This window comes from Helicoverpa zea, chromosome 30, assembly GCF_022581195.2.
Source record: "Helicoverpa zea isolate HzStark_Cry1AcR chromosome 30, ilHelZeax1.1, whole genome shotgun sequence".
Classification (NCBI taxonomy): Eukaryota; Metazoa; Arthropoda; class Insecta; order Lepidoptera; family Noctuidae; genus Helicoverpa; species Helicoverpa zea.
In genome coordinates, this window is record NC_061481.1 from 5,403,266 (window position 1) to 5,415,670 (window position 12,405).

Below are 12,405 nucleotides of genomic sequence, written 5' to 3' on the forward strand. Positions count from 1 at the left end.
TTTACAGTTGTAAGCTGTTGCCGTGAAAATTACATAAGTAATTTCCTTGAGAAGTTCTAAAAAAGTACTGTAAGCGACATCTACTTGCTTATAATCATCGGCACGAATCTTGAGCGCTGACCTTCACCTGCGCAGAAGTAATTTATTGCGTCCCTTTTGTGGTATGAAGTGAGGCGCGGGGGCGGGGTAAAGCGGTGATTGGCCCGCAGCGCATCGCGTCATAGCCGTCACTCGGGATTGGTTCTTTGTTATAGTTCGGCCATTCAGAGAATGCGTTCCTGACACGTCGCGATTGAACTGACGACGTAACTTTGCAATGGCGTTGCAGTTACGATAAAAATATTTTTGCTGGTTGTTTACCGTTTTAACAATTGAGGAGCATTAAAACAACATTATTATATCAATAATCAATGAATGTAGTTACGTCGTCAGTTCAATCGCGACGTGTCAGGAACGCATTCTCTGAATGGCCGAACTATAATAAATCACTTCTGCGCAGTTGAAGGTCAGAGCTCAATATTCGTGCCGATAACTATACTTACGTGAGCGACTTATAAGTGTAAGGGCGATTTTTAGATATGTAATTTAATGTGATTGTACGAGGCGCTACAGTTTATATTGGAGTGTTAAACACAGCAAAATTTATCGTAAGTTCAATAATAGACTTTGGAATAATTGCAAATTAAAATTAATAAAATAATTTGATTACAACGCCATCTGTCGACCATTGTCATAATATGTATTTTTTCTTTCTTATGAGGTTATTATTGAGCGTGCGATAGAAATAAATGATAGGAAGTAACATCTCTTGTTAGAAAAATATCAAAGGTTTTAGTCCAAGTGTGAAAGACAACAAAAATACTGTATTTTGATATTAAATTTAATTTAACTTTGTCTTACTGGTAAAATTTTTATTTTTTTATTTTTGTAAGTATATGTGTTTGCAAAATGAAGTTTTTCACAATGTACCATGCTACAAAATGTATGCATGTTCCGTGTTTCAGAAGGCACGATAAACTGTAGGTCCCGGCTGTCATTTGAACATCTTTGGCTGCTTACGGGTACACAAAAGACTTGATTATTGGCACATTTGGACTAAAATATTTGATTGGCTGATAATATCAAGTTGATTTTGTAGCTATGAAGAAAGTTTGTAAATATGTTCTTTCGAAAGTCATAGAGGCGACATGTCTCTTGTATTAAAATAGTTATGTATTAATATTAATCTACGTAAAGCATGTGTGAAACGCTGCAATCGACTGTATCAAGTAATTTTTAAGGAAACCACAAAATGGTCTTGGGTAACTCTGTTTACCACGAATTTACCAACTACATATCATAGAGTGACTGGTAACTGGTGACCGATACTTGGACATGTGATGTCGGCTGTCATTAAATATCTTTGGCAGTCGTTACGGGTAGTCAGAAGCCAGTAAGTCTGACACCAGTCTAACCAAGGGGTATTGGGTTGCCCGGGTAACTGGGTTGAGGAGGTCAGATAGCCAGTCGCTCCTTGTAAAACGCTGGTACTCAGCTGCAACCGGTTAGACTAGAAGCCGACTCCAACATAGTTGGGAAAAAGGCTGGGCAGATGATGATTAGTTTAATCACAGCTGTCTTTAAATTCCGGCAAAGTTCTAAGTTTGAAACAGCCTTAAAGTGATTCGTATAAAAAAGTTCCTCTGGGAAAGTTGTGTGTAATCATGTGTTTAAGATCGGTCACTAATTACCAGTCATCCTATATGTATGTGAAACATTGTCTCATTGCAAAATGCTTTTACATAATATTATGTAGCTCAGAATAATTGTCTTATTCCATTTGTCAATATCATTATATACTATTTGAGCACTTCACTACAGGTAAACAAACTTGATACGTCTTTTTATTAAAAAATTCGGCTTAAAATAAAATTTGGTTAAAAAGTAATGTAAATACAATTGTAACAATAACTTTTTCAATTGAATCGTTATTTTAAGCATAAGTTTATTTGTTTAAAATATGTATTTGTGTAAGAAGACCTAGCAAGTATCAAAATTGTTTACCTTTATGGCCTTCTCAAAGTATATATTTTTGCTTTGTACAATTCTGATATCATATTTATCTAGATGATAATTGTATCTCACTAGAAACTGGTAAATTAAGCCTAGATTATATTGGTTTTGTGTCAATATAAAAATTTTCTAACATCAAGGGTATTTGAACATTTTTGCCCGACTGCGCAAAGGAGTCATGTGTTTATTGCCAGAGGCTCATAATGCCATCATAGCATAGGTTACATTCGTCGAGATTTTCAAAATAATAGAGGTCTATCATAATTTCTAGTCTGACAACCAGTCTTACCAAGGAATATCAGGTTGCCCATGTAACTGGGTTGAGAAGATCAGATCAGTCGCTCCTTGTGGCAGACTGGTACTCAGCTGCATCCGGTTGGGCTGGAAGTCGACCCCAACATAGTTGGGAAAAGGCTCGGCGGATGAGAAATTTTCTAGATTTTTGTATTGACACTGAACTAATTAAAAATAGTCCGTTTTAGATGCTGGAGCGTCTTATTACAAGTTTTCAATGTATTTTTGAATTCTGGGTGTACCTATAAATAAGAATAAACGAATCTTGAAAATAAAATGTTCGTTTTTATTTTACTTTTTTTGTTAATAATGAAAAAAAAAAAAACAAAAATGATATTATTGATCTGAGATCCGAATCTAGAAGAATCACAAAAATTCAATGAATTATAAGTTATCGATAAATATTCAATAATTTACCGTTATTTCCGCGCGCCAATGATGTGTGTAGGTATGTAAATAACAATATTGCGTATAAAAACAAACTGATAACTAAGTACCTACGAATGTATTCACCGCGGGAAAATGCGTCATTTTAGGCCTTGTTCAATTTACTTAGACGTACAGTCAAGCTCAAATTAACTATTTAAAATACTTATAATATTTTTGACGGTATTTACTTTAGATATTTATATTTACTTGACGGGTTGCGGGATTGTACCTACGCGCGAGTTACCGCGGGGCGTGGCTCTGATACATGAGTTTAAGAAGGAGCTTGATGGGTTTAAGTCAGTAAGAGTCTGACACTCTCACGCTGCACCCACTGCGGTAGGGTAGGGGTCATTTGATGATTTCCCATAAAAAAAGGAAAGTAACCCGGTACAGCCCAATACCCCTTGGTAAGACTGCTTGTCAGGCTTTTTGTCTGACTACCCGTAATAACGACTGCCAAAGATGTTACCTATGTTGAATATTGTATGTAAAGATCTTAATAAATGTGAAGGTAAGTTTACTGAAAACCGTGTTTCCAAGCGCGAGAATCTGCGTTCACGACAGTACCTATGCCATTACTAACTTGATTGAACAGTGTTTTTTCCTAAAATACAACACTTCGATAACGCGAAATAATTTCTCGCATTTCGTGTATTCGTTAGTAGACATGGCTAGTATAAGAAGTTTAAAGAAAATGTTACGCCTCCTCCTGTTTTGTAAGTTTTAAACTCTATATCACACGTAATTTTCCCGCGGTTTCACCCTGGAACTAGGTACTGCCTTGTCGCGATAAAATATAAACTACGTTACTCGGGAAGAGTGTAGCTTTCCAACAGTGAAAGAATTTTTCAGATCGGTTAGTAGTTAGTCATCAGATATCACTTAGATAAAAAGTAGCTTATTTCAGACTCCGGCAGTGCTTTCTATCACTGTGGCAAAGTTCATATCAATCGGTTCGCGCGCGCAGATAGCCGTGTGCGCAACTGCATAAAATGTAGGTACACTATGTCTTTTCTTATAGTGCGCCCTAAGTACTGATGTGACAGATTTGGATGCGACGCGGCGCGTCATGTTTTTTGAAGTGGCTTACGTGACGTTGTACGTTGACGAATATCTGTCAATTCGCTTCGGATCGGTCCGCGTTCGCGATTTGCCCACGTAGTTTTTTCTTTGAAATAAACGTTTTTATCCTTTTCTGTCATTCAATAATGAATCATTTTGTCTGCAAATGATTAACGATTGCAAAATGATTGTACAGCAAACTACCGTATAGACCAAAATAGCAGACCAATCGCACACAAATCAAATGTCAATCGAATACGATTGATCTTTTATTAGTAGCAGAATGCCCGATATGGTTAAAACTGCTATTGCGATCATATTGCGATTCGATTTCTATTCGATTTTGACAGTATTAATTTAGGAGAATCGGGCCCCAGACCGAGTTACTTTCGCAACTATTTTGCTCTCTACCCACCGAGTAGGAAGCTATTTCCAACGGCTCTACTAGCAAACTACTGATTTTTTACTCATTTTTTTATTTCTAGACATTCTTCTTCAAAGCGCTGCCGCTACTCTCGAAAATGACCACAAAGACAACAGCGTACCAGAAATGGGTACCGAAAAAACATCATATCGAGACAAAATAATGTCTGCCTTCAAAATATTATATACAATACGCTCTTTGAATAACGCGACGGGTAACGAACAGTTAGATTCTGTATTAACTACAGTAACGGAAGTCTTAGACCAAATACGAAACGACTTTTTGGAATTAAATGAAAACGGCTTTCTAGAAATTGAAATTCCAGAAAAACATGGCCGCCACAGACGAGATGTCAGTAACGAAACCACAGAGACGACCAGCGTTGAGAATAACGTTAATGACAGTAACGTTACTACTACGGAAACCCCAGTAACGGTTACAGAAACTGTTACAACTACTACAACTTTATTACCGAAAGAAGTGAAAGAAACTAATTCTACCAAAAATGAAAATGGTAGGCGCATGTTAAGCCTATCAGCTTCTACAAAAATGAAAGCAAAACTGCTCTCATATTTAGAAGATACATTCGCTGAAGTAGAAATGAAAATTAAACCGTTAACTAGTATAAAAATAAAGTTATCCAATGACAATATTTATAGGATAGGTTATATTATAGCGACAATTGATACTTTGGAAGTTAATTTGAAAAAAATGAGGACGGATATGGGTTTAAATCAAGATCTTTGGAGCGATGAGAAAATTATAGAATTGTTTGATAGAATCAAGGCCGCTAGTACTGCTGCTACGAGACTTATTGATACTTTGAGGAAATATTTACCGTGATAGAAAACTTTTAAGTTATCTATATACTCCCTTCGAGTGGGCACTACTAAAGACAAACAATCTTGATATTTTATTTTTTAGTTTAAAAATAAATAAAATGTACCTATATTTAATATGATCTATACTGTATTTACAATAATCAATTGATAAATTATTTTAGCTTAACCGGCCGACAATGTAGGTTCTCAGTTCTCAAACATACGTACATATGTTTGAGCGCGATTATTGCACGTTAAGCTGAACCGTTTTGAAGTGGTTTTCAGTATTTGTCAGACTTAGGAAGTTTTAAATGTATTATTGAGGTCGGTTTAGAAAGTCGTGGTTGCCTAGTGGGTAAAGGACCAACCTCTCAAGTATGAGGGCGCGAGTTCGATCCCAGGTCAGGCAAGTACCAATGCAACTTTTCTAAGTTTGTATGTACTTTCTAAGTGTATCTGTGTTTCGGATGGCACGTTAAACTGTAGGTCCCGGCTGTCGTTGAACATCCTTGGCAGTCGTTACGGGTAGTCAGAAGCCAGTAAGTCTGACACCAGTCTAGCCAAGGGGTATCGGGTTGCCCGGGTAACTGGGTTGAGGAGGTCAGATAGGCAGTTGCTTCTTGTAAAGCACTGGTACTCAGCTGAATCCGGTTAGACTGGAAGCCGACCCCAACATAGTTGGGAAAAAGGCTCGGAGGATGATGATTGAGGTCGGTTTTATTGTTTGGAATATAGGTAAGTTTTTTTAAATCTATTTGTGCCAAAATCCTATCAAGATGCTTTAGTTAAATTGCCTACTAACGGCCAGTTTCTTCATCAAAAGTTAAATTAAATTTTTCTATTAGTTTTGCTGTCACTTTAGCCTTGAAAAAACGAATTTGACCGTTACTTTTACTTTAGACATTACTTTAACTTTAACTTTTGATGAAGAAACTGGCCGTAAATAGAGTATAGTTTAATTTAAATTACCTAATAAAGTTGTTTTGAACTGGAGGTCTTTCGATGTTTCGTCATGTCATGTCAAATTCGTGCCTTTATATAACAAAACACTACCGCGGATGCGAGAGGCATCAGATGACCCTGCCGGGGCTGCGGGATTGTTCGCACGAGTTACCGCGGCGCTGGTACATACGCGGCCTACGACGGAACTGGACGGTGTTTAGTCAGTAAGAGTCTGACACTCCCTCACCGCTGCTAACCCACAGCGGGAGGGGTCATTTGATGATTTTTGACGTCGTTAAAAACTCGTCGTCAGATAACTAAGGGTACATCTACACGGTGCATGTAACTCGCGCATGTTGAGGCTAATGCGCGAGTTAAATGCATTTTTAAAAAGTTCAGGCTAGGCAGTTGATTGTAACAATGAAAACGGAAGAAAAATTAAACTCTCAAAAATAAAATGAAAATAATATTTATTGAATTGAAAACCGTTTACTTAGTATTTTAACAATAACAATTACATTGTACATACATTCATGAGTTCAAACGATATTTACATACAAAAACAACAAACAATTAATATGGTAGTTGACTCAGGAGGTCAGATAGGTAGTCGCTCCATGAAATACACTGGTACGCGGCTGCATCCGGTTAGACTGGAAGCCGACCCCAACATAGTTGGGAAAAGGCTCGGCAGATGATACAGAGGAAATCTAAAAATATTTTATATTCCATTACTTATTGCATAAATAGACATAATGGTACTTCTATTTACAGTATATAATATTTCTATGCTCATAGTGATCGTGGATAGTGGTCCATGTCATTTTCTAATTATAACCGACATTCTTAAAACAGAAAAATAATGATATCTCTTGAATCAGGGTGAATAGATGAAAAAAAGTTTCAGATTATGAAAATGCAATGTTTTTCCTATAAGTTAAAATAAAAATCTTCAGGGCACAAGCATTTTTCTCTGGGACCTTCCTTTACAAAACGATCAATCTCCTTTTCCTTACAAATGATTTCCTTCATAAAGAAATCAGTTATCCATTAAAACGATAAATTAAAGTGACACTATATTAATGGCCACGGCGACTGTTCTCATATGAGGAGATCAGCCAGCTGCGCTGGACATATTATAGTGCACGAGCATTTGCTTGGACTGCGGTGCACTCACTATTCCTTCACTCTCATAGCGCGATGGGACGACAATTCGACACGACCAGAGAGAGATAACAAGCAGGACCGACATTTACGTGCTCTCCGATGCACGGGTGAATCAATCACCGACTTCCAGACTACGGGCTGCTTTGTGCAAGTTTTTTTATATTAAAATACTTTACCAAAAAGAAAATGATAAAGAATTTCTTGACTTAGTCAACTACCTAAATGTTTTCACAAATTCGTTTGAACTCTCACAAAAATAGTTTTTACAATAATTACTAAGAACTAAACTAGGCATATCCCGCGGTTCCGTCCGCACAATGAAGGAACTACTCCTATCACGTACAGTAGACTGCACATCAGTGGTAACTGTCATGCACCTTAACTCAATAGTAATAAGTACGATTTTCCTATAAAACCGCTAATTACCACTGACCTGAAGTTGACTGTACTTAGAAAAGAATAACAAACAAACAGTGACTTTCGCATTACATATTTACAGATTCAGTTCGAATATATTCGACTTAAGTTATCGAAATAAGACAATTAAATTATAATATAATGATTGATAAAACCACAAGTGGTATGTAGTGGCCTAGGGGCGCGATTCTACTAATTTTACTTTAGCGACATACGATTCACATCCGACTGAGATCCAATCACGACTCAATTACGATTGAAGCGTATGTGGCATTCTGCAATTTTTTCTGTTAAATAAACGTTTTTATCCGTTTCTGTGGTTCAATAATGAATCATATTGTCTGCAAATTATTAGCGATTGCAATATGATTGTAGAGCAAACCACCGTATAGACCAAATGGCAGACCAATCGAAGATCATTGGTATACGATTGATCTTATATTAGTAGCAGAATGCCCGCTAAGGTTAAAACCGCGATTGCGATTCAATTTCTATTCAATTTTGACGTTATTAAGAGGACGAATTGGAAATTTTGGCGCCAAGGATATCAATTTTTCTCAGTAAATACAAAACGGATCAAAATAGAACTTGATTACCTTAAAGTTCATGATATTAACCTTATTTTGTTAGATTTAAAAACATGATTAGGTAATTTTTGTAACAGAGAAAAATATATCAAACATACCTCTTTTTAAAAAGAGATTCACATATAGCAAACGGGACCGATTTAAGCCTCTTAACTTTTTTAGTAGTTGAGTATATACATACTCTTTAAAATTGTGGAAGGAATTTTTATCAAATTATCATTTCTAAATAATAAAATTACAAAACCATTTTGTCGCTTACGACTTTTAGTTATAAGCTAGCGCGCGTATTGTAATCCTCGCCCCGCTCAGACGCTCCGTCCCCTCTTGGCCCCTTAGATGCGCGTGCCGGTTATGGAATTATTGTTTACCAATTCGTCGCTTTAACTTAGCACAATCGGGCCCCTTTATGTATCAAACGCAAATGGAGTTTGACAATCTATCTACTATTCTCTGTGGATCCATTTAATTATGATTTTACCAATGTTTCTAAACAATTAATTTATTTAATAAAAAAAAATAGATCTGCATGAAATTCTTTCAATTATATTTTTGTTAATTCAAATTGTGTAAAGTTGACAAAATTGTCTGAAATATTATATTTTTACTTTTGTTTCGTATACAATATTTATTTGTTAAATTCGAACATATATAAATATTCACGTAATATTAAAATTATAATGTAGTGACAAAAAGATTGGTTCTGAGTACAAATACTTAACTATTTATGACTCAAAAAATAAATTACTAATTTAATTCTAAGACTCCCTATTTTATGTAATTTTTCTATACAAACATAACCAAACAAGTTTTGGATTACAAATTCGATTTTTTCAAGACTTTTAAGCCTTAATTTAGCCTTTATTCATAGTGTGTAGTTCGTACCAAACTTAATGTCGGTTCAAATAATATTCAGATTCAAAAATTTTACGACATGAGAGGTATGGGCCAAATGCGCGTACCTATGCTCTGAAGTTAGCTACAAGCCGCTATTAAGTTTGCCGCGACCTATATCAACACATCGTCATTTCCAAATCATTTATTGCAATATTTTTCAAATAGAAAAAAAAAACAAAATTTATTCAATTATCTACATACAGTTGTCGTCAACTAACTTTGCCGCTCTTAGCTGGCTGGCGACGCAGGACAAGCGCTCTCGGCCGCACGAGACGCCAACATTGAGCTAATCTGTGAACAACACAATAATAATAAATTAATATCACGGCTGATCGTCAGCCACGGCTGTCTTCATGTAAGGAGATCAGCCAACTGCGCAGGACATAATTGTGCACGAGCATTTGCTTGGACTGCGGTGCACTCAGTATTCCTTCACTCTCATGGCGCGATGGGATATATGGGTCGGCATAATCACAGCGACATGTCGCTTTGCATAATCACAGCGGGATGCCGTCGGAACTATGTGTAGTAGGCAATACATTCCACTAATATTCTACTATCTTACTAATATTATAAACTAGAGTCTGCCAGCGGTTTCACTCGCATACCGTGGGAACTACTTCCCGTACCGGGATAAAAAGTAGCCTATAGCCTTCCTCGATAAATGGGCTATCTAACTCTGAAAGAAATTTTCAAATCGGACCAGTAGTTCCTGAGATTAGCGCGTTCAAACAAACAAACAAACAAACTCTTCAGCTTTATAATATTAGTATAGATGTGAAAGTTTGTGAGAATGTATGGATGTTTTTTAGTTACTCTTTCACGCAAAACGACTGGACCGATTTGGTTGAAATTTGGTATGTAGATAGGTGATACGGCTGCACCAGCCGGGCCCCCATCTCGGCACGAGCTCGGCGACCCCCTAGACTCCTGAGTGCGATATGACATGCTACAGTACCTTGTGCTGTGCAGTGTGCGTGGTGTCGGGCGGGAGGGCGAGCGTCCTCAGCAGCGCGGCGACATGCGCGGCGGCTTCCCCGGCCGCCAGCGTGCACTGCACCAGCCGGGCCCCCATCTCGGCACGAGCGAAGCGACCCCCTAGACTCCTGAAACAAACAGGACATTTCGCATAAGTTTCACTTCCATAAAAAAAATCAAGGGTACATTCAGAAGGTAAATATAAAAACAACGGATATTTACGATATACAAGTCATCATCAACGGCGTCTAACGAGACTTTTTCCTCCAACTACGTTGGGGTCGGCTTATAGTCTAACCGGATGCAGCTGAGTAACAGTGTGCCACAAGGAGCGACTGCCTACCTGACCTCCTCAACCCAGTTGCACGGGCAACCCGATACAACTTGGTTAGACTGGTGTCAGACTTACTGGGTTCTGACTACCCGTAACGACTGTAAAGTATGTTCAATGACAGCCGGGACCTACAGTTTAACAAACGATATATTGTAATATTCCGTAATATACGGTACGGTGAACAAAATATATATACTACTAGCCGTTTTCCCGCGGTTTCACCCGCGTCCCGTGGTAACTACTGCCCGCACCGGGACAAAATATAGCCTATGTTACTCGCAGATAATATAGCTTTCTAATGGTGAAAGAATATTTAAAATCGGCCCAGTAGTTTTTGAGTTTATCCAATACAACCAATCAAAGTTTTCCTCTTTATAATATTAGTATAGATATTGCGGTAAGTATATAAAGGTACATTATAACGGATAAAAAACAAGAATCTAGTAAATAAATACAACATATAACTTACTTGGGCTGCAGGCCGCCTAGCGCCCGGCAAGCGGCGGCGACTTTGGGCCGCAACGCTTCGAGCTGCGCGTGAACGTTGGCGCGGTCACGCTGGGCTTCTGCCGACGATACTAGACCGCGTATCTGTTGAAGAGAAGAAATGTTATAGTTAATGGCGTTCCGGCCGATTATCGGCCACGGCAGCTGGACTCTAAGGAGATTGGCCAGTTACGCAGAGGACATAGTATAGACTAAGAACGGTGTAACATTGTGACGTTGTAATAAATAATGGCGTCCCGGCCGATTGTCAGCCACGGCGGTTGTGCTCTGAGGAGATCAGCCAGCAAGTAGGATATATTGTATTTCTACAAGTGTGGTGCTACAAATGTTTTGTATTGTAGTTGTGACGAGTGTGACGTATTGTACTTCTGACGAGTTTGTGTGTGACAGGTATGGCGAATTTACATGTGACGAGTGTGACGTGCTTGTGACGAGTGTGACGTATTATACATGTGACGAGTATATGTATACCTGCACACAGACGTGTAGATACAGATGCAGCGCTTGTCCGCCACTCTGCCAGCCGCTGAGTTCGTCCCGTTCTGCGGCACTATTCATTTTCTCTAGTAAAGGTGCTATACTCTGTAGGTCATCTGAAATAAAAGGGTAGAAAGTAAAAAAACTAAAAAAACACGCTTTTAAAACATTACAAAAAAAAGTATGGCAACTATTATATCTTTCGTTTTTTTTTCTTAACTCGGCTTTTACTATCTTTAATTAGCTGACCAGCCAAGGTCCGCTACAAAAGTTAGTGTTCAGTTCCCATAGAGCGTTAAATCTAAAGTATTAAAGAAAGTATTGATTTCTGACACTTACGCGAATATTAGACATTTAAATAAAACTACTTTTACGGATTTTATCGCGTTATATTAATATTATTTAATCCCGACGTTTCGGATCCTTTACAGCATCCATGGTCACGGGCAGACTAAGGTGTTGGTCGTCTTGATATATTAGTTACAAACAGCTACCCTACATTTTGTTGATTATTATTGACTATCCGATTCACGCAAAACGAGCTCACTGTATCCATAGGTCGAGCAGTTCCTCGACCCTGTATGTAGCCTATGGATACAGTGAGCTCGTTTTGCGTGAATCGGATTGTCAATAATAATCAACAAAATGTAGGGTAGCTGTTTGTAACTAATATATCAAGACGACCAACACCTTAGTCTGCCCGTGACCATGGATGCTGTAAAGGATCCGAAACGTCGGGATTAAATAATATTAATATAACGCGATAAAATCCGTAAAAGTAGTTTTATTTAAATATTAAAGAAAGTAAATATTTTTGTCCTTTATTTACAGAACACGAGGTAATGTTTGTTTTAATAATAATTACATTACGTTTTATACCGTGCTTAAGCTCATGTCAGTACCATAACTATTAATTTTACTTCGAGTCGGATGTCTTTAATTACGTGACCACGACATTGATATACAAAAACCCAAGATGCACAGTCTCGAATAAAAGTAACGCTCGAAAGCGTCCCCGAA

General features: G+C 37.8%; 2 protein-coding genes across 4 annotated transcripts in view; one reads left to right on the forward strand and one right to left on the reverse strand.

Annotated features, from left to right (window-relative positions):
* The first annotated feature begins 3,182 nt into the window (after positions 1 to 3,182).
* On the forward strand, positions 3,183 to 5,259 carry LOC124644623. The gene is made up of 2 exons (XM_047184113.1): positions 3,183 to 3,491; positions 4,323 to 5,259. Exons 1-2 carry the CDS (start codon positions 3,443 to 3,445, stop codon positions 5,102 to 5,104), a joined length of 831 nt encoding a protein of 276 aa, XP_047040069.1. The 5' UTR covers positions 3,183 to 3,442; the 3' UTR covers positions 5,105 to 5,259.
* A 3,459-nt stretch (positions 5,260 to 8,718) lies between these two features.
* The window catches only part of LOC124644507 (nuclear pore complex protein Nup98-Nup96), a 65,863-nt gene continuing 62,176 nt past the window's right edge, over positions 8,719 to 12,405 (reverse strand). For all 3 annotated transcript variants that reach the window (XM_047183929.1, XM_047183930.1, XM_047183928.1), the window contains exons 42-45: positions 11,380 to 11,501; positions 10,871 to 10,992; positions 10,048 to 10,195; positions 8,719 to 9,380 (exon numbers count right to left, since the gene is read on the reverse strand). In XM_047183929.1, coding sequence (XP_047039885.1) covers positions 9,318 to 9,380; positions 10,048 to 10,195; positions 10,871 to 10,992; positions 11,380 to 11,501 — 455 coding nt within the window. In that variant the 3' untranslated portion in view covers positions 8,719 to 9,317. The remainder of the gene's footprint in view (positions 9,381 to 10,047; positions 10,196 to 10,870; positions 10,993 to 11,379; positions 11,502 to 12,405) is intronic.